The 23588-nt window shown below is 38.9% G+C and overlaps 1 protein-coding gene across 1 annotated transcript in view; it reads right to left on the bottom strand.

Moving 5' to 3' along the window:
• LOC144824194 (lanosterol synthase-like) overlaps positions 1 to 23588 on the bottom strand; it is a 227102-nt gene that overhangs the window by 161093 nt on the left and 42421 nt on the right. The window contains exon 5 of the mRNA XM_078683350.1: positions 20584 to 20719. Within this exon, the coding sequence (XP_078539476.1) occupies positions 20584 to 20719 (136 nt within the window). The remainder of the gene's footprint in view (positions 1 to 20583; positions 20720 to 23588) is intronic.

Here is a 23588-nt window from a genome sequence, read left to right as displayed (position 1 = left end):
ATGATTCAGTTGGTCAAAATATGTCAGGTTTTGTTAATGGGTCCATGTTTTTAAGTGGTGATTTTTAGAGTGTGTGGTAAAGTTAGGTAGTGTATTTTATGACATATTTTCTATAGGCCGCTGGATCAATTCTTCTGGTAGCAGATTTTGATGGTTGCTATGATAATCAATGTATTATGGTATAGGTATAGGATTGATGTTTAACACATGTTGAGTTTGTTTTCCGTGCTATATGTGAGTCGTACCGGTACAGATAGTGTGATGAGAAGGTAGTCACACAGTACATTTGATCTGTTTCAGTGTAGTGGTATCGCCGTGTATCACTAGTGTTGTGGCCGTGCAACACATGTTAGGGCTAGGTGTGAATGTTGTATAGTGAGGATTATCTAAGAAATTTGAACAGCATGAGTATAGGGACAATGAGCCCGCTCTAAAACTCACTGTGATAAGAGTAATAGTATATATTCAAGCTTGAGTGAAGGGTAATTTAACGCCGGTGTATGTTTATCTATAAACAGGTGAGAGTCCTGTACGGATAACATACTTAATATCTATAAACAGGTGAAAGTCCTGTACGGATAACATCGTTTATTTTATTAACGGTGCATGATATCTATAAACAGGTGAGAGTCCTGTACGGATTTCATGTGTGATTGATTTTAGGGTTTTTCTGTTTGAAAGTGTGTGATTGTTTTGTAATTGTGTTCAAGTCGAACTTTCGAAATAAGTCACTTAGTTGTGCATTCTGGAGGGAAAACGAGTTAATTAATTACTTGTTTGAAGGGTAAAGTAAAAAGATTACTTTACTAGCAAATGTATATTCTGTGAGAATAGCGTCGTCTATTCCACGAAAAGAATTTCTTGTGTGATTGAAATTCTGTCACTTATTAGAGAAACAGACAGATGAGTCTTTCTTGTCGTTGTTAAAATTAATTTTTTCCAAAAAAGCGTTCTTAAAATGGCGCTGTGAAAAGATTTTGTGAAGGAGGGGTGAGAGTCGAGAGTGAGACGCGAGAAACCGCAACTGCTGTGTACGTCACAGAGCCGCGCTGTGATTGGGCGACATATGTCACGAGCTGTGTTCTAATTGGTTCTTAAAACTCTGACGAGTTGTAAGCTGATTGGCTTTTCAGTAAAACTCTATTTCTATTGGGTGAGCAAAGTGGTGACGTAGCTCAATCCTGATTGGCTTGTTGATGTGTTTCGCGCACGGATTGGCTGACTTTGCGGAACATCCCGGAAATATTTTACGAACAATTTTATTAATTGAATTTGACTTTTAAAATGAGTTATCAATTTAAACACGTGGAGAAAAAGCCTACGTTGCTTCAGAAACTTAAAAATTGTATTTCACCGGACAAGAAAATAGAAACGCGAGGTGGTAAATTACTTCATAAATATAAAACACCTGCAGCGTATATGGAAGGTGAATATGGTTATCATACTGTTTTGTGGTTTGATATTTGGAAACACTACACAAAAGATGATGGTGTTTTGACTTGGCCGGACGATGGTTCTTTTAATGTAAAAGTTTTAAGAAATTTAAGAGAAAAGATGAATGCTCTTGTACCAAAGCCGAGACCTACTCAATTTGAAGCTTTAGTTGAAAGGGAGGATGAAATGTTTCAACTACAAAGAGAAGCGAGTGGTATTAAAAGACCTCCTAAAATACCAAGCTATAGAAGAGAAACACATGAAGACAGAATGCGAATGTGGAGACAGGGAAGCATGAGTGATGGACTTTATTTAATTAGAGAAATGGTTTTAGGATCTCCTAGTGAAAAAAGAACTGAAAAGAAAATTAATGCTCCTGTAGAAAGTGAGACTGAAGATGCAGTTTTAGAAGAAATTTTCACTTCTAATAAAAGAAATGAGCCTTTGAGACCTCCTCAATCATGGTCTACTCCGATGGTTTCTACAGAAACTACACCGAGTGCACCTCCGATTAGTGAATCTTCTAAACTATATCCAAATAATTCTGAATCTTTTGAAACTCCAGAAAAATTAGAAACTAGGACAAATGCTGATGTCTGTATTGGAGGTAAACATTTTTCGCTAATTCCAAGAGAAAGGGAAGCTCCAAAAAACTATATGAGAGAAGTTAAAATTGAAGAAGTTGAAAATTCTTCTGAATATTTCCGATCAAAAGAAGAATTAATTCGGCAAATGACAAAAGGCATGGAAGCTGTGACAGTTCCAGTAATGATTGGTCCTGTTCAGCCTGTTTTTGAACGAAATGAAATTAACAAAACAAGTTTAATAATTCCTCTAAATGCTGAAATTCAAAAGGTTGCTGAAAAACTTTACTCAGATATATCTGAAGTTAATTCGGGAAAAACGAGAATGCCTGATCTGACTTTTAATGAAGGTTCTTTTTACAAATCACCGATGGGTGCAGAATCTGATGCTGAAACTTCCGAAATTAGAAAACAAAATACCAAACTTGATGTAGCAAAATTAAAAGCAAATTTGGAAGAGTTAATTATTGGTACAATTGGTCCTGATAGTTTAAAATTTTATCGTGATGATGAACTCCTGTTCATCTGTAAGAGTATTCAGTGGAAAACAAAAAACAAATATGATCAGTTAGAAGAACTGGCAGCAGAACTTGAAATTGATTTAAACAGGCAAAAGAATTTTGGAAAACATTATAGATTGGATTTTACAGAAAGGGATATTGAACACTTGAATTCAATGGGAAGAATAATGCATATAAAAGAATTAATTGTTTACATCAAAAAATTAGGTGAGTTGAGTAAGTGGAGAGTGAAATGGACAAGAAAGAAGGAAGATGAGAAATTAGAAAAATTGTCAAAACAGTTTCCAATGAGAGAAATTGCAGGTGGAGGGTATGTTCATGTCCCTTGGTCAAGACAAGACATTCTATTATTTACAAATGACTTTCCTAGATTAAGAGAAAAGCCTGTTGAGTGGTACCGTCAGGTAGACAGGTTTAAAAAAGTCTCAAAAGTTCTGTGGATTGATCTGGATGGATTCTTTGACATTGTTGTCCCATCAGATCTTTGGACAGAATGTAAAATTTCTATAAGTTGGCCAAAAGAGGAACCTGAACGAATTAAAGAAACTGGTGCTCCAGCTCGGATAGTAATGGATTTTTATGAAAAAGTGATTTACTGGTTAAAACAAAAAATTCCACCAAAAGAGGTTGACTGGGTTAAACTAGATAGAACTAACCAAGAACCGAAAGAATCAGTTCATTCATTTTATGAGAGGTTACTATTAGTTTTTAAACAATATAGTGGCTATGAGAAATTAGATGAAAAGGATATGAGCCATTTTATCTATAGATTCGTTTATGGTCTCAGACCAGAGGTTGGAGAAATGATCAGAAATAATATTGTTGGTTGGCAATCACTATCAGTTGATGACATTTTAAGAAAAGCTAAATACTGCAGTGATGAGTTAGAAGTGAAGCAGAAAAAGCTCAAGGAGAAAGCGATGTGGGCTCAAGTAAAGGTGGCTGAGCAACAAATTGCTAGTCTTGGAAATAAAAATACTAATTTTATTCAAACTCAAAATTCAAATCAGGGTCAAGGAAAATTTAAATTTAATATTAACAGAAAATTTAATCCTAAAGTTGAAGAATTAAAGCAGAAATTACCTTGTTTTAATTGTGGAGAAATTGGACATTGGAGAGACGAGTGTAAGAAACCACCTAGAAATTTAAAAAGTCCATTGTTAAATCCACAGATGCAGAGTGATGTTGATCTGCAGCGACAGCTACAGTTACAACAGAATTTAAATGATTTGAGTCTTCAGCGACAGCTGCAAAACCAATTGAATCAGCAGCAAAATCAAATACCGCAACCTCCTTTCCCTAATTGTGGGGGAAGTCAAAAATATAATCCAAGTGTGGGATTTCAAGGAGATGATCAGGTAATAAGAACCCAAAGGCAAATTGTGCAAAATGCTTCAGGACAATTTTTGTTAGCTGAGCAACAAGAAAGTGATTCTGATGATTACTTCTGACGGTGCCCGAGAGAGGGGGAAGAGTGTGTTATTGGAGCCACTCTTGAGGTTGACCAGTCTGGTCCATTTGTAAATGGGAAGGTTAATGATGTAGACATCACTTTCTTAGTGGACACTGGTGCTACCCGTTCTACTGTTAGATCAGTGGAAATTGAAAACCTACCTCTCTCTGGGGAAACCATCCAAGTAGTTGGAGTAAGTAATCAACAGATCAGAACGGATCTAACTGATCCAGTACCAGTTGAAATTGGAAATTTTAAAGACAAACACAGATTTGTGGTTTGTAATAGCAGTCCAGTGAATTTGTTGGGGAGGGATATATTGTGCAAGATGAATTGCAGAATATATTGTTCTCCTGAGGGAGTTGAACTACAAACAATGGAGGAAGATGGTTTGTATCGAATGACTATGATGTTGGTAGAAACAGAAGAATCGAAATTGTTTCCTACATTTGAAAAAGATAATTTACCGGAAGAGCTCAAAGAAACAGTAAAGGCTGAAATTTGGGATTTGACTGGAAATGAGATGGGTCTGATGAAACATGTTGAACCAGTCAAAATTACTTTAAAGCAGGGAATAGAATTTCTAAATATTCCTCAGTATAAAATGAAAGCAGAGACAATTGAGGGAGTTATTCCTGTGATCGAAAAGTTCATTAAACAAGGTGTTTTAAAAGAAATTGAGAGCAGTCCTTGTAATTCACCGATTATGGGAATCAAGAAATCAAATGGAACATATAGGATTGTTCAGGATTTGAGAAAGATTAATCAGATTGTCGTACCATGTTGTCCTGTGGTTCCAAATCCTGCAGTCATTTTGTACCAGATTCCACATGATGCAGAATGGTATACTGTTATTGATCTTTGCAATGCGTTCTTTACTGTACCATTACATCCTGAGAGTCAAGAAATTTTCGCTTTCAGATTCCAGAGTAGGACTCTCGCATGGTGTAGAATTCCTCAAGGGTATACAGAAAGTCCTTCTATCTTTAATGAGCTGTTAAAAAGATCTTTGGAAGATCTAGATTTACCTGGCAGGTCAACGTTGGTGCAGTATATTGACGATTTGTTGATAGCTGCTAAAACAAGAGAAAATTGTGTGACAGACACAATTATACTGTTAAATCATTTAGCAGATGAGGGACATAAAGTGTCTCCAGCTAAATTGCAGTTTTGTAAACAGGAAGTAAAATATCTAGGTCACAGAATTGCAAAGGGAAAGAGACAAGTGACAGTTGAGAGAATTAAAATGATTCAAGCAATGCAACCTCCAAGAACACAAAGACAGGTCAGAATGTTTCTGGGAATGGTTGGTTACTGTCGACAATGGATAAGTGGATTTTCGGTAATTGCGAAACCATTACAGAGATTGACTAAATCAGATGTAAAAGACCCAATTGTTTTAAACGAAGCTGAGTTTGAGTCTTTTGAAAATCTAAAAAGAAGTTTGTGTGAAGCTCCAGCTTTAGGCATGCCAAATTATGAGAAAGGTTTTGAACTATATTGCAGTGAAAGAGAGGGATGTGCTTTGTCTGTGTTAATTCAAAGACATGGGAATCTAAAGAAGCCCATTGCATATTTCTCTGCAGTTCTTGATCCAGTTGCTAAAGCCTTACCAGGTTGTTTAAAAGCAGTTGCTGCAACAAGTGTCAGTCTTGAGCATAGTGAAGGAATCATAATGGGATTTCCTGTGAAAGTTTTTGTGCCTCATTCAGTTGAAATATTACTGACAAGAGGTAAAACTCAGCATTTAACTAGCAGTAGATTGACTAAATATGAGAAAATAATTCTGGGAGCAGATAATGTCTCTATTGCAAGATGTGTGAATCTGAATCCTTCCACATTGTTACCTGATTCTGAAATTATTGATGAAAACGATGTGGAACGTGAATGCTTGGATGTTATGGAATATTGCACCAAGCCTAGGCAGGACATTAAAGATGTTCCTTTGCCTGAATCAGATTTCGTTTATTTTGTGGATGGTTCTTGTTTGAGGTCAGAAGGAGGTGTTTTAAAAGCAGCTTATTCAGTTTGTACAGTTGCAGATGTTGAAGAAGCATCATGTCTTGAAGGAATTCGTTCAGCACAGGTGGCTGAATTAATTGCTTTAATTCGTGCTTGCGAAATTTTAAAGGATTTGAGAGTTACCATAATAACTGACAGCCAGTATGGGTACGGAGTTGTGCATGATTATGGACAGCTCTGGTCTCAGAGAGGCTATTTAACTTCAGCAGGGTCACCAATTAAAAATGCAGTGTTTATCAAAAGTTTAATTGACGCTATACAATTACCTAAAGAAATTGCTGTGGTTAAGTGTGCAGCACATACAAAAGGTGTGGATTTTATCTCCAAAGGTAATGCTTATGCAGACGAAACAGCTAAATACTGTGCTAAAAATGTTCGTGCTTACAATCGGGAAAAAAGCAAAGAATGTGATTCAAATTCATTGATGCTAACATCAGTAGTGGAAACATGGCAGGAAATCAGGGATTTGCAAAATGAAGCTGATGATGAAGAAAAGGATTCGTGGTTAAAGGCAGAATGTAGACCACGGGATGAGGATGGAGTATGGACTTACAAAGATGGCAGAGTAGTTTTACCAAATTGTTTAATTGCTGACATGGCCAGATTATATCATGGCCCTGGCCATATTGGAAGAGATTCCATGATCAGAATTTTTAAAGAGATTTGGTTTAATACCAAATTTAGGACTATTGCTGAGTCTTTTTGTCAGAGGTGTTTAACTTGCCAGCAAATGAACCCAAACAGAAAGTCAATTGTAGGTACAGGAATTATGGGTTGAGAAGGTGGTCCTTTCACCAGATTGCAAATGGATTTCATTGAGATGCCCTTACACAATTGTTTGAAATATGTTCTTGTGATTGTTTGTTTATTTTCAAGATGGGTAGAAGCTTTTCCTACTCGACATTGTGATTCAATTACAGTTGCAAAACTGTTGCTTAGAGAAATCATTCCAAGGTACGGTTTTCCTGTCACTATTGAAAGTGATGGAGGGAGCCATTTTGATAACAAACTTATGAAATTAATTTGTGAAGCATTAAATATTGAGCAGAAAATACACTGTGCATACAGACCAGAGGCATCTGGAGTTGTTGAGCAAATTAATGGAACAATCAAGAACAGGATTGGTAAAATGTGTCTAGATACAGGTGTAAAGTGGACAGATGCTCTTCCACTGGTTCTAATGTCATTAAGAAGTACACCTGATAAGAAGACAGGTTTGAGTCCTCATGAAATTTTAATGGGCAGAGTCATGAGGCAAGCTTTTGTTCCAGTTGGCAAATTGTTGAGCATTAATGACAGTGCTATTTTAGAATATTGCAAGAGACTGTCTGACGTAGTGACTTCTGTGTCTAATCAGGTGGGAACTGAAGCACAATCAGATGAAAAAGTACAGACTCATGATTTGAAACCTGGAGATTGGGTCAGGACAAAAGTTCATCGAAGAAGAAATTGTTTGGTCCCTAGGTGGCAAAAACCTAGGCAGATAATTCTAGTCACTACAAATGCAGTAAAATGTAAAGGATTGAAGAGGTGGATACATCCAAGCCACACTATTCCAATTCCTACTCCTGAAAACTCTGATGAAGAGAGTGATTCTACAGATGATTCTGATTCCGAAATAGAAGGTGAAAGAAATCCAGATTCTGAAGATCGACAGAGAGGTCGACATCTGGAAAATCTGCAAGTGAATAAAGACTTGAATAAAGAAGATTTGGGAATCATTGAAATAGACTCTGAAAGTGATGAAGATCTGATTAAAAGAAATTCATCAGAAGAGTCTGTCAAGAAAGTGAATGGAGTAGAGACTATTGAAAATTTTGAAGACAGAGAAGCTGAATCAATTGAAATTTCTGACCAGGAGAATGTCGAAAAGCAGAGGATAAGCTCTGGAAGAAGGAACAATAAACTAGAAACTGGGAAGTTAAAGGTAATTGAAGAGGAGGAGGAGAACGAATTGCCAAGTACCAGTGATGGAAGACAAAGTATAGTTCCTAACGGAGTGAAACTGCAGAGTAGAAAAAGTCCTGTGTCAAGAATCGAAATTTCTGACAGTGACTCTGGAGAAAGTGAGGTGAATGATGAAGATGAAAAAGTAAAGAAAAGATCTTGGAAGTCAGAAACAAATGTTTCAGAACCGAAAAGAGAGATCTTGAGAAAAGGTGATTTGTGGCCAAGCGGAAGTGGAAAATTGAGAGTCAGGCTAATTAAAAATTCTAAGGAGCAGGTGGATGAAATTACTAGTCAAAAAGAGCCTGAAAAGAAAGCTGAAAAAGGGAGGAAAATAGAAGTAGTGTCTAGAAAAACTAAGAGTTGTGAAGCCTAATCAGAAATATAGGTCTCCTGAATGGACTTATCTGATAATTCCTCCTGTTATTGAGATTAATAGTAGCAGCCAGGAAGATGAAATTGAAGAAATTAGTGACAATGATTGAAGTACTGATTTATTAAATTGGGTTTTTAATTTTATTATTTTGGCAAAAGGCCGAAGAAATTGTGTTAGGTGACACAAGGTCGAAGAAAACTTGTTTAGCTGAGAAATTTTTTGTGACATAAGGTCGAAGATACATTGTTAGGGTAAAAAAAAAAAAAATTATTTTAAAAGGGGGGTGTGTACAAGTACATTTTGAAATTAATATTTTAAAATAATTTTTTTGTTCCTTTTTATTTTCTAAGACAAAGTTTGAAAAAAAAATGCCTTACGTTATGGAACGGAGTACTTCAAAATGTTCTATATTCAAGAGATGCTGTAAGATGACTCTGGTATGTGTGCTCGTGTTAATTCTGCTCTGGTTAGTTTTAGCTGTTGTTATTCCTTTTGAAATCAACAAAAATTTACATAAAGTCAATATGACAAGCAAAGCTTCAATTAGTCAAAACAAACATAGTGCAACAAGCAAAGTTATTGATCACAAACCTGAAATTCATCAGGACAAATCTATTAGCGATTTTTCAAGCAATACATTCACAAGGCTTTTAGGAGAATATGTTAAAGTGATGGATGCTAAAGATTGCTATGTTTGTGTTAAGTTACCTGCTTCTGTTTCTGAGGGAGTAACATATAATATGCTTCCTCTTACATATGGTATAACATGTAGTGTATTAGCTAGTTTGTTTTATCAGACTGGACGTTTAGAATACTATTATTCAAATTTTGATGAAATATTTGCGAACTTAAAAATTGAGGGTGTTTTGAATAAACATAAAAAAGCCAAACAGATGAGGGAATTTTTCTTAGTAACTAACGAACTCACTTATGAGTATGCTTATAAGAATAATCTAACTTGTAAACTAAGTACTGAAGGAAAGAATTTCCTGAACCTTGTTGAGGAGAGGAGAGCAATTTATAAAAGGAATGAATTAGTTAAGCAGACTAAATCTAGATTCTGGCAAAAAGAAGATGAGAAGCTTAATGGCAAAACTTTTGATAATGTTGCAATTCACATAGATAAACCAGTTAGTGGTAAGCTTTGTATTAGAAGAGATAATACACTTTTTGATAATTATTTTGTGGGTGCTAGTAATTGTGAAGACACTTATCAGATTATGGGAGGTTGGGGATTCAAAGGTGGCAAGGATCCAATTTTTCCTGGGATTTATTTTATTTGTGGTGATAAGGCTTATTATAATCTCCCAGATCATTGGTATGGGACTTGTTTTGTTGGAATTGTTTTTCCAAAGATATTTCATGTTGATAGAAATACAGAAGGATTGTTCAAAATTAATAATCATGTAAATAGATATAGAAGAGAAAGTTTCACAGAAATTTTAGGAGATATTTTTGAAGCAGTGATACCCATAGTAGGTATAACCTTGAATGCAGGGAAAATTAGAAAATTATCCACAATTGTCGATAGACTGTCCACTGATACAGCAGATGGTTTCCAATTAGTGAATGTTGAAGTCATTGCAATTAGAACTATGGAGATGCAAGATCGCCTTGCTTTAGATATACTTCTAGCAAAAGAGGGAGGAGTTTGTGGCATTTTACATGTACAACATTGTTGTACCTACATACCTGACGAAAGTAAAAATATTGATATGTACATTAAGAATATTACAGAAATGCATTCAGAGATAGTTCCATTAGAAGAGGAAGATTTCTCAGAGCGACTTTCAAAAAGGTTTCAAGCTATAAAAACCAGGTTTCAAGAAATAGGTGGTTCAGTTCTTGGCAAGATTTTAACACCTTTGATTGTGATAATATTTATAATAGTTCTAACAAAAATTGGTTGCTTATTACATAAGAGAAAGAAACAAATGAAAGAAAAGAAGAGAATTTATAAAATAAAAAAGGAAGAAGAAAATGAAATAGAATTACAAGAATTACATAGGGTTCGTTATGATAATTGCAGAGATTTTGCAGAAACAAATTTTTAGAATACTAACTCAAGTGAATTTGAATCATTTTCTATTTAGTTTAAATTTTCTAAAATTTGGGTATGGTGTGGTGATTTGTTAATCACCAGATGAGGGAGTTGATGGAGCGAGATAGAGAATAACTTTTTATTCCAACTCGTGAAGTCATACTTCCATAAAATAAAATAATCCTATTGATGATTTGTGATGTATTTGTACTAAATCAACTTAGATTAAACTTATACACGCGGGAACATTAACATATGTGCTCATAAATGTGCATTACTGTTGCCTCTTTTTGTTCGTGCAAAAATAATAAATTAATTTTGTCGTTCTGTCATGTCACAACTAACTGCAGCTGTATTTTAAAAGTGGCATGTGCTTATTTTGCCTTCCTTGTCTATGAGATGTCATTCTACTCTCTATAGGTGCATTAAGGATTTCGTGGATTCTGGAAGACTGGTAGATATAAAATGCTGCTTTATTTGTTTGCTTTGTGCTAGGTAACATTAGACTAAGGGGTGGGTTAAATAATTATCAAACAAAGGGTGGAAACAGAATGAATAATATTTCCTTCATTAATTATTTTCTTGTGTTTGTTTATACATTAGAGAAATTAAGTTGACTGCTTTGGGCCTAGTTCACTCGAGTTTACTAAAATGATGAATTTATTTTCTGCACGGAGCCTGAGATATCCTTTCTAAAGTTTTCCATCGAAGTAACATTTGTTGAACTGCGATGAGGCTCTGACATTATTCTGGTCGGACGTGGCCAAGGTCAGGAACCGGCAGAAGGAACATTTGATAACTTGGCATCCGAGGAAGTGAAATGAAACCAGTGAAAAACTATTGTAAAATTGTTGCAAGCAAAGGAAGCCTCGGAGCACGTACAGTAGAGACAATGGAGTCTAAGAAAGTGACGGAACTGATGTTTTGAAATTATGGGGTGACATGTCACTTGTCACTCATGAGCCAATGGGACATCGACTTTTGCAGAAAAATTTACTTTTGCTTAGATTAGCTTAGTGCAGAATGGTATAAAGACCCATGCCCCGTGGATGGGTTACGCTGCTGCTTTCTAACCTTTGGATGAGGGTGTCGTGCTGTCGGACTTTACTTGGAGCACGTAAGAAACCCAAAAGACTTTACTTTATTTCCATTTATTTAGCATATTTAGGGACTTAGGTTTTGAAAAATGCTAAACTTATAATTCTTTGCAAATAATCTGAATTCTATATGATGCTTACAATATGCTTACAACGATTCTAATAAAATGCTTAAATAAAACTATATTCTTATAATTCGAATAAATAGCTAATAAACTCTTACTTTTGAAAACAAGCTGGTCTTGTCATTTCGGGAGTGCAGGTTATCATTAGCTAGATGCCATCGCCAATGGTGGCCAATTAAATAGTTAGGATTTGTTTAAATAATGTCATTTATTTGCCGCGGATGTATTCAAATGTATATAAGTTGTATATAAGTTTAATTAGGACACATGATTCAGTTGGTCAAAATATGTCAGGTTTTGTTAATGGGTCCATGTTTTTAAGTGGTGATTTTTAGAGTGTGTGGTGAAGTTAGGTAGTGTATTTTATGACATATTTTCTATAGGCCGCTGGATCAGTATGCTTTTACAGCATTTTTTCCAAAGCTCCCAAAGTAACCTGAAAAGTGGTCCAAATAGGTTCACTACTATTTCACAAAAGCTCTGGACTGATTTGAAAGGATCTGAAATCAATGTTTGAGATTTTACTCCCCCTTTTTTTTTTTTTTTTTTTTTTTAATTTGTATTGTTTTCTTGCAAGGAAATACAACAGTACAAAGTTACATAAGTAAAAAAAAATATCCACATTAAATACAAACAATATACAAAATGTATCCAATTCAAGTAATATGATTAGATCCAATTAGCAATAGGTGCCCACATTTTCTCCCCCAGAGCTCTTCTTTTAACCCCCTTTAACTTATAGATAGCATACTCGATATTATACATAAACAATCATTTTTCCCTCCAAGTAAAGAATGAGGGAGGATCTAGACTAATCCATTCCTTAGTGATACAGGACCTGACTGCCGCCATACATATAAATAAAAAATAAGATATTGACTTTAGCCTAGTAGGGGTATGCTCAATACACAATATCACCAACTCAGCAGTTACAATAATCTCACATTTGAGAACAACAGAAAGAAAGCTTTCAATTTGTTGAAAAAACGTCCTAAGTTTGGGACAGGAAAAAAACATATGTAATTCATCAGCTGCAAAGAGCCCGCAGCGACTGCAGTTCGTTCCAGTTGTCGTGCTCCACTTAACAACTTTACTTGGAGTATAGTAAAGATTATGTATACACATAAAATGCTGGGATTTCATCATCCCTGTAATCAGACAGTCTGAAGCAAATTTAATAGAAAGCAAAATATCAATATAAGGTATACCTAACTTATTTGCCCATTTTGACTGACATTGTCCTAAATCGTCCCCACATTCCTGAATCAGACTTAAATAAAGAGTTCCTATACAAGGCTTTGTCTGCAAAAGTTCTAATAGTGGAATTTTCATCATTTTAACTGGGGTAGTTGATAGGTAGCCCTGTAAAAAGCTTCGAAGTTGAAGAAATTTAAAAAAGTCATTTCTTGCCAAAGAAAAATTATTCTCTAATTCCTGAAATGAAGCAATTTGGCCATTAACGAATAAGTCTCCCAAATATCGTAGTCCTTTCTGCTCCCACCTATACATCGTTAAATCACAAAAAATGGCTGGCAGAAGACCCGACGACGTTAAAGGGGTATAAAAATTTAATTTAGGTAGAGCTACATGTTTTCGAACTTTTTGCCACACTCCAAAGGCTGCCTTCAGTGTCTTATACTTTGTTTTTTTGTGGTAGCTGGGCTCAACAACCTTAAGAAAGCTACCCTTCACTTTCTCGCCCATAGTCATTTCATAAATCGATGGAGTTTGGCAGTTCAACACTTTTGCTCTATCTCCCATGATTAAAGGACTAATGAATTGTAATACAGCAGATAAATAATAAAAAAGAAAATAAGGAACATTCCAGCCACCACACTCATTACTGAGTATCATTTTCTTGAGGGCTTTACGATGGCGTTTGTAGCCCCCCAAAAACCGAGAAGTAGTCCTTTCTAAATTTTTAAAAGAAGACGATTGAAATTCTAACGGTATAGTGCGATACATATACAACACTTTTGGTAGAATCTGCATTTTTAGCATATTAAGTCTTCCATACAATGATAAGTGTAGATGATCTAAGCGCTGTAGCATGATGTTAATTTGCGCTATCACAGGATTTATATTGAGTTCCGGTATTTTCTCTATGGGCAAAGAAATCTTGATTCCCAAATATGTAACCTCTGGAGAAGTGGAGATATTCAAAGGTGGGTTATCCCCAGAGCAGAGAATCTGCGTTTTCTCCAGGTTAAGTTTATAGCCGGAGAAAGATCCAAATTGTTTAGCAAGATCATTAATAGCCGGAAGGGCTGTCTGGACATCAGTGGTAGTTATCACTATATCATCGGTGTAGGCTAGCGCTCGATAGTTAATATTAGCCAAATGAATGGGTTTAATTTTGTGTTCAAAAATAAAACGATTGATTAAAGGGTCAATATAAAAAGCAAAAAGTAGAGGCGAGCAGGGACATCCTTGTCGGGTGCCCCTGGTGATTGAAAAAAAAGGGGAAGTGTGTCCATTATTTCGGATATGAGCTTTCAGAGCAATATACATAGTTTTTAGTGCTTTTATAAAACCTGAACCTAGTCCCTTCTTAGATAATACTTCCCATAAATAGCCCCAGGCAACCCGGTCAAAAGCTTTTTCAGCATCTAAAAATACAAGTCCAACATTAGACCGGGTTGCTTGGGACCAGTCCAGAAATGTGATCACTCGTCGAATATGATCCGCCGTGTCACGAGCTGGGATGAAGCCATGTTGATATTTAGAAACTAGAGGAGAAATAATATTAGATAGGCGTGAGGCAAGGATTTTAGAATTTTTTTTACTATCGGCGTTTTTAAGAAATACAGTGATTATAGAGTCATGCCATGATTGAGGAGCGATACCTTGTTGAGCTCTTAAACATAGATCTACTAGTTCTAATTTTAAGACACCCCGAAAATGCTTAAAGAACTCTAAAGGAATAGCATCGGGGCCTGCAGCTTTTCCTGAGGCTAAAGACATCAGAGAAAGCTCAATATCCTCCCAAGTGATTGGTAGATCCAGTTTCTCACTCTCGTGACTAGGTAAAGTTTGTTACAAGCCGAATCTCCAACAATCTTAAATTATTCATTTCTATTTCCTCTTGCTTTCTGATCTCCTTCTGTTTTCTTATTGAATAGCTCAGTGTTTCTCCTCGAACCCCACACTTGAAAGTATCCCAAACTACTTCTGAGGAAGCAGACCCCTTGCTATTAGAAAAAAACTCAGTAATCCAGGTATTCATATGCTCGACATAAGATGAATCAAACAAAAGTTTGCGATCAAAAGACCATGGTCGAAGGGTGGATAGAGCATTTAATTCAAAGCTAAGAGATATAGGATTATGGTCTGATATAATTTTTGGTAGCACCCTGTATTTCATTTGAGTAAGTGTGTTATATAATGTCTTAGAAACAAAAAAGTAGACCAGCCTGAAATATCTTTGATGGGGGGCAGAAAAGAAAGTACATCCAAAAGTTCCCCCCCTTTTTTCATACCCCACATCTATCAATCTATATTCTTGAATAATCCCCTTAATTGCCTTAAATACATTCTTCTTCCTCCCTACATATGGAGTATTGCCGTAAATATCAAATGTTTCATCCAAATGTAGATTAAGATCTCCACATAATATTACATTGGGTGACCATAAAGCTAACTCCACACTTAGATGATGTAGTACTGTGGGGTCGTCGACTATAGAGGCATATATTGAGCAAATAGTGATGATCGATCCCTCAAATTTAAGTTCAGCAATAACCCATCGTCCCAGTGGATCTTCTTTAATTCTTTTAACTTCCCCTAGTCCAAACCTCTTTAAAATAGCCACCCCTTTTATTGTGGAGCTTTGACGGGAACATCCTACTACCTCCAATCCAAGATCCCTAAGCCACCCTCTGTTTGCCCAAGAGATATGGGTCTCCTGTATACAAATTAAATCCGTCCGCATAGATTTTAACATCTGAGCCATTATACCCCTTTTTCTTTTATCATTTAAACCACAAACATTGATGGAACATATCGTCAATTTAGCCATTGTTTTGTATTAGTGCATTTACGCAATTAAGCATGTGATAACAGAAAATTCCAAAAATTGGCACCTGCCAGACAGAAATCATGAACTTAAAAACAATACATCCTTCAGTTGTATTTTCTTGCACCCAAAAGAAAGCTTTTTCCCACCAACGTCCCCCCCAGCACACCCTTCCCAACCCACCCTCTTCCCAACACCCCCCACCAGAAGCTTAAGGGCAAATGCCCTCATTGATGGAAAGTGAGTATGAGCAATGTGATTCCACCCGGGCCTGACCAGACCTAAATAGTACCCTATCTCTGGCACAAAGAGAAAAAAAAAAAAAAGAAAGAATAAATGAGAGATAGAGGGGCAAGCCACCAAGACTGAGAAAATATGTAATCATTATCCTTGTCCTATCCAATCTCTACTGCAATGCATCTAAGAATTCCTGTACTTTGATCTCAGATACAAAAAAAGTAGTTTTTCCCTTATGAACAACCTTGAGTTTAGCAGGATTTAGAAGAAAAACGTGCCCCCCTTTAGACTGTATTGGTGCCATTAGTTGTTTGAGTCTCCAGCGTTGCTGCACTGTCGCCGGGCAAAAATCAGGTCGAACAAAACACTCATGCCCCAAACCCTTTCTAGTTTTTAAAGGCCTGGCCAGATCGTACAGGATCTCGCGAAGTAAGTAGTTCTGTAAACATATAAGGATAGCTCTTGGATTTTTGCTCCCCTCCCCCCCGATCACGTTTTTGGTTAAAAGGAAAACGATGGGCTCTTATAATTTCCTTATCCCAATCCCATCCTTTGAGATCCGAAAAAGCATCCGAAAGCATCTCTACAACAAAACGACGTACGTCTTTTCCCTCTGATTGTTCAGCTACTCCCAATATACGTAAGTTATTACGTCGTGCGCGGTTTTCCAGGTCGGTCAGTTTCCAGTCAATATTTTGTCTAGTACTTTCCAAATCCTTAATTGAAGTTTTTTGTGTAGACAATTCATCTTCCACAACAGAGATACGAGTTTCGGTCTCCTGTACTCTTAAATTAGTTTCAGTACTAGACTTGGCTAAGCGACGAACGACATTCTGCAGTTTACGCACAGCTCCTTGAGTGCGGAGTCCCTCTGCTTTAGTCTCTTCTCTATGAGCCATAATCAGTCTATACATGGAGGTCTGTAGTTTATATATTGATTTTAATGTGATCTCTTCATCTCCCTCCAATAGTTCTGGAGATTCGACCTCGGTTTCTGAAGCCATTCCAGCCCCTTCCCACTGTGGTTGATTTATTAAGGCTAAGTTTTCACCTGTGAGGGGATTTTTGACCTCTACAGCCCTACGAACTGTGTCAGGAGCTCCTTCGTTCAACAGGAAATCAGAACCAAGAAGTTCTTCCTCAGAAATTTGATTGCAATCATCAGCCCAATCTTTTACAGGCTGTTGACCCTCATTAAGTAACTCCTCTTCAAAGTCTCTATCAGATGTTATTGACACGTCAGACATGGAAAAGAATTGACCACCCGATTCAATGGATTCTGCGTCATTTAAAGGTTGATCATATACCCTAGGCGAGACCCTGATTTCCTCTACCGCTTGACAAAGTTCAGCTAAGTCATCATTGGCCACTCCAGCTCCCACTCCAGCTCCATCTCCAGCTGTGGACGCGGCCGGGTTTAAAGGAGATCCAATTGAGAAAATTGCGCCATGATTCTTGGGAATAGCATCACGTAAGTGAGTAATAGGTATCTGCTCACTATTATTGTTCTTAGAGGGATTAGATGTATTCTTCTTCCTGAATAAATCAGGTATTACAGGCTCCTTAATGGCCCCATTCTGTTGGCGAGCCTGAGTCACAGAAGCATCTTTATTGAATGAGTTTGGCTCAGTCGTTGAGATTGACGCTGTTGCAGTTTTTTCCACAGCACTAGGCGTAGCATTTGTAGCATTGGCTGAATTAATTACAGGTTTTTTTACTCCTCTGCCTTTAGGCGCCATAGTTGTTCCTTAAATAGTTCAATAGCTAGCAGGTCTCTTTTGTAACAAAAATCCTTATGCTAATATCAACAAGCTTATAAGCCTTTAAGTAAGGTATTGAAAGTGCTGTAGATATATATCAATGTCTGTAACAGTTTATAACAATGCCAGTGAATTGCTTAGATTTTAAGTTTTTAGCACCAAAGATGTCTTAAGATAATATCCCTTCAATGCAGGAATACTTGTTGCTTATTGCTGTGTTGCAGTGTAGTCTCTAGTTCAGGTAGCTACAGTATCTGCTAGCACAAACACAAAGTCTGAATATTGCACCACAGGAGCTTCCTACGGGATAAAAGTGAAAGCCTTCGGCGTCTTCAGCAATTCCCGAGTTATTAGGCGTTTAACTCCTCTCACCCGCTTTCACACACCTTCATCCGAGAACTCCTGCAGCCCTCGCTTTCACCGTTGTAATCACAGCTCCCGACACTGCAATACTCCGTGGCTCCCGTCGGCGTCTCTCTCCCAGCCTCTCTCCGGAGATCCACAGGTTACAGCTCGCAGCTCCCGACCGGAGCACACGGCACACAGCCGCCCTGCAGGCTCACAGCCTCACAGCCTCTGAGCTCCGGACAAGCGTAAAAGTCCGACTAAAAAACAGAACAGCGCAGCTCAGTGGTTCCTGTCGGCGTCTCTCTCCCCACCTCTCGCCGAAGAACCGCAGCTCACAGCTCACGCTCCGCAGCTTCACAGCCTTGAGCGCCGGACAGCCATGGAAGTCCAAAATGACCGCAGCTCATCCCGGTAATGGCAGCAAGACGAGAAGAACTCGGCTCAGCACGGCAGCAGCAGTAGGCCCATTCACCAGTCAAATCAGGTCAGGTCAGGCAACGGGCAGAACGCCACGGCTCCTCACTCGGCAGCAGTAGCGGCCGCCATCTTGCTTCCAAGCTGAGATTTTACTCCCTAATGATTTGTGGTGTGAGTGAAAGGCTGCTGTTGCTTGGACAACTGAAGAACCAGCTTGGGTTGCTCATGATAATGCTCCTTCTGAAGTGTTTGCAGAGAAATACAAAGAGGTGACAGAGCATTTGAAAAACAAGGTGCCATGGTGTATGTGGAGCACTGCATGAGGTCTTGTGATCCCCTGGCCCCAGGGGAGGTGTAGAGACCTGTGTATACTCATGTGAGCGGTTTGGGGCTACCTGTGGACTGTGCAGCATTCTCTCATGAGAAGAGAAATACCTAATCTATACATGGAAGGTGTAGGGCCTTGTGGGAAATTCTGCAGGGGGTGAGAGCCCAGTGCAAAGTTTTGAGAGAAATGCTGGAAGCTATCTGGGGTGGTATGAAGGCGGTGAAGGGGTTGAGCCAAGGCCAAGAACCAATGGGAGTTGAGCATCCATATGTAAGGTTTTATGGGTGCTGTTGTGCCCAGTTATAAGTCCCAGAAGAAGTTTAGAACACTCTGCAAGATCCAATAGGACCCGATAAGATCTTTTTTAATATTCAAAGGCAGGGAGGGGCACTATCCAGAGTAATGCTGTTTGTGGGGGTGCTGTGGCTGATGCTGAGCCCAGTGGAAATGATGTGGTGCGGTGGATGACCCATACAGAGTTGTGGGTCCTGTACAATGTCCTTTGAAAGGTGTCACATTTTTATTTTTGCTAACAGGGTCCATAAAACCCTTACACATACAATATTGCATTGTTTTAAATACAAAAGGTTAAAATACATACAAACAATAATTTAATAAGAGGCTCTTCTCCCATCTAATATTTCCTACCACCAATAAAACATTATTCAGAAAGTGAAAGGCCAAGTGCAGGTTTCCATGATAAGGCTTTGTAATATCCCATTTTGTGCATGACCTCATGCAAGAACATGTGGGAAGACTGAGCTCTGTGCCACAGAATGAATGTTGTCGAAACTTTGCGTGGGAGGTGTGAGATGATTTTAAAAGTTCTGTTGGGCGGGTTGCGTACTAGCTCTATGTAAGGTTTTGTAGTAGTTATGTGGCTATATGAGATGGCATATGGAAGGTATGAGGCTACCCAAAAGTTCCTTTGGGAACGTATTGGAGACAGCGGGGGGCTCCTCCGCTAAGGCAGAGGAGCATCGCCCCACTGCTCTGTGAGCACTGTAAAGAAGGAAAAATACAATCATAATAACACAAAGTTATTTTCATTTTAATTTTAGTTCAGGATGTGGGGCCAGGCTAGGACGGGGCTGGGGTCGCAGGGAGGAGGAGTGACTGTTTCACCATAAGTGCGCATGGCAGTTTGGCTGACTGTCTTGGGCTGGCTGAACAGACATGCGCACTTATCATTTCTCGACCTGGCTGTGTTGCACTGCTGGGTTGAGAACTGTATAACCAAAGAGATTCTATCAAAATCTCAAAGCCTCTTTGGCCCTTCCTGAGCGGCCAAAGAGGCCGCTCAGACCAATCATGAGGCTGCGGTCATGCTGATGACAGCAGCGGCATGATTGGCTTAGGGGAGCATGGGAGCCTGTGTGCTTCAGTTCTGCAAGGAGTCAGGAAGAGAAGAGGACGGCGGAGAGACAGTGGCCGTTCACGGGTAAATGATCTTTTTATTTTTCCAGCCACCCCCATTCCATAGCAGTTGCCACTGAGTGAGGAGCTGTGCAATAGTCAGTTTGTGATGTGGAACACTGGGAAGCTTTACTGTCCTGCGCAGTATGTGCTACAAAATAATGGTCGTGTGTAAGGTCCCAAATAAGTGATGTAAACATTTCTGAGGACCCAACTGAGGTGCAGTTCTGCACTATCTCCTTTGGAAGGTGTGTAGCCTTCTGCAATGTTGCATAATGCACGTATGCAAGGTCCCAACATGCGTCCATGTGTTTTGTCATAAGAATAGATTAGAAATGTACGCATAGGGAGCCACCTTGACTTGGGGATGCATAAAGAGGTTTGACGTATTGATGACGACTTTGTGACTGAAAAAAAAGATGAAGGGATTTACAGTGGAAGAGCATAGTAGAGATGACTCACCTGCCTCAAGCTGAGGATCAAGTCATCCTCCTCAGCAGCAAGTCGTGCAGCATAACAGTAGCTCATTGGGAGGTACACTTGCCGACAGTGACACCAAAGAGTAGAAGGGTGAGCTGGCATCCAAGTGGGCAACAGCCTAGAAAAAAGCAATTCTACAGTGAGAAGAAAACATAAAGAGGTACATGCTAGAAGAAGCATGAAAACAAGCAGCAGCTACAAACAAGCAATTAGAACCAGACAGTGGGCCTGATTTACATCTTGGTGGTAATGGTCCGGCCGTCACTTTTTCGATGGAGTTACCACCCTCTTTATTTAGATGTTGGCAGGTCTATAGATGAAAGATCTTCAAAGTTTTCATCCTTGTTGACGGCATCATAGACAGAAGCAGCTGTCGGCAGGACTCTAGCCAAGATGACCACTGGCTAATTATGATGAGCCTTTCCGTTGAGGCAACTGTGGCGGGAGCACCTATTATTTTGAGTTGGTTGAATAGGAGTAAATGACATATAAACGTACATTTTTAACTGTTTTCCACTTCCATTTCTGTCTTGAAACCCATCATCCAGGTCCCTTCTTAGGTGCTTCGACTGCACCACATCCCAAACGACTCGATTGTCACCGGGATCTAAGGTAAGTTACTTTTACAATTGTCTTACTACAAATAGTGTGTTGACAATTGCAGTAGCCTTGTGTATTTTAGCATTGCTCTTACATCCAGTTGTTTTTCATGTTTAATGCAGTAGTGTTCATTTTACAACTTCATAAGGTAAAATGCACCTGTATTGACACCTAAAAAATACTATTGTTGTTGTGGGTGTTGTGCTTGTGGTGCCTGTGGTTGTGCATTTAATGGAGTGTGTATGTTGTGTGTGTGAGGCATGCCATATGTAACAAGAAGTGCCATATCACGTTACTTAAATATGTATTTTGGAGCAAACACAACATATATATGTATTGACATATTAATGAGCAGTACTTACCAGTGTCTACTCCAATAGGGATTCACTCAGTCAGGAATCCACCGCTAGGACACCAGCTCAACAGCAACATCTAAATAGGGTCAGTGGAACACCGCCAGCCTGACCGCGATTGTCTACTGTTAGCCAACAGAGGAGACCACCGCAGTGGTTAATCAGCACATCTAAATATGGCGGGCGGGATAGCATTAGCTTGAATGACTACTAGGAGCAGCAGCCACAGAGGGACGGCGGGAGTACCACCTAGATCTAAATCGGGCCCAGTGCCTTAGAGGAGTTATGAAGAAGCAGATCTTCAATGGAACTTGATAGCTGTAAAGTCTGTAAAAATTTATGGATAACTGCTATTCACCGGAGCACAAAAGGCAACTCCCCAGGGCACACTGCTGAAGTATCACTCACTGACTCACAAGTAGGTCTCCTAAGACAAGAAGAGCACCAGGCAATAAGAACTTATAAATAAGGCTCCCTGTTTTCCGTTTTTATTGATTTTTACAGATAAATACAGACAGAAAAACATTTGTTTTCTTGACTGTATTTATTTTTAAAAGTGTATAAAAATAGAAATTGAGGGCTTTTTGAGTGATTCTTAAATACACTTTGCCATGACTGCCAGGCCAATAACTGTGGATTGATAGGTTAGGGGGTTAAAAAAGAAAATTATTTCAGTAAAGAGGGTTAAACAGCAGTAGATATGCACAAGGTTGATACTGAAATGTGCATATTTTCATATAAGTGCATTGATTTATCTTCTGCGCATGTTCATATCCTTGAAACCTGGCAGATGTTCAAGCAAGCATGAGTGCATATTTATCAGTTAAATAAATGTGGAAATATACTAATTTCAGCATTATAGTTTCACAAAACTCAAATAAATTTGGATAAACACAGATAACAGTACCAAACAATAAATATGGATAAATACAGACGGAAATGTCACAAAAAAATGCCATAAAACTGGGATCCCTACTTATAAACAACTAGAGCTTATTTTTGTTGTTGTTTTTTTTAAAGACCTTTATTGAGCACATAAACAAAGAATAAATTTTTGCACACATCACATGGCCTGTCGTCCGCAGGCGTCGGCATCAGAGATAAACATTGAGATGTAGTACTGGTAGTGTGACATAGTCAATGAGCCGACAACCCGGGGGTCCGGCGGCGTGATGTAGGATAGGTACAGGGACATGGTGCAGTGTACATTGTTGTAACCACGAGGTCTACTGGTCTTGTAATTTTTTGCTGTCAGGTTAAACATCTCTTCGTCTATCCAGCATCTGCACTATGAGAACTGCAATTCAAGTCCATTACACAGGTTAACAGCAACAGCAACAGCAACAGCAATTATCAGGTAACGTGTGGACTGAGAGGAAGGGTACAAAGGTTTGTGTGCCTGTGATGCTACCATGTCGCGGAGTATCGTGTAATGGTATAGCTCACTAACGCATGGTCGCCACAGTGGAGTCTCGAGTCATTGCTATCTCAGCGTGAGTTTAACCCTCCTGTGTCCGTGATGTGTGAATGATTACCAGTAGCGGAGGCCCGCGTTTGGGCTCGTCCCGCCAGTGTCCCGGTGCAATCATCCCAGATACTAATTACGTCCCGTGCATGTGTTGCGTCGTGGCATGTCATGACAGCAGGGATGTAACGCAGCTTTGGGCACATGTCGTTTCATGACATAGCCACAGCGTGGTGGATCATCGTCTGTGCCCATAAAGGGCTCGGTCAGGGAACGTGACCATTAAACAAATCATTACTGAATCCAACACAAGAATAGAGGAACTAGGAGAATGGGGGGTAAGGGATCAAGTGTGTCCATAGGCACGGTATAGGGAGAAATAGTTGTAGTCTTGGCGAAGGGCCTGTGGTCCCGGGGCAGGGTGAGGGAGGGCAGCGCAGGGGGGTCGAGTGAGGGCATGTGGTCAGTCGCTTCAGTACGCGGTTGCTGGAGGGGCCTTCCTCCTGGAGACATGATTGGGGTCTGTCAGGTAGGGGTCGCTAGCTGACGCGTCGGACGCGTCTAACCAT

This window comes from Lissotriton helveticus, chromosome 3_1 (genome assembly GCF_964261635.1).
Source record: "Lissotriton helveticus chromosome 3_1, aLisHel1.1, whole genome shotgun sequence".
In the NCBI taxonomy this organism is placed as follows: domain Eukaryota; kingdom Metazoa; phylum Chordata; class Amphibia; order Caudata; family Salamandridae; genus Lissotriton; species Lissotriton helveticus.
This window is presented reverse-complemented; position numbering and strand designations above follow the sequence as displayed.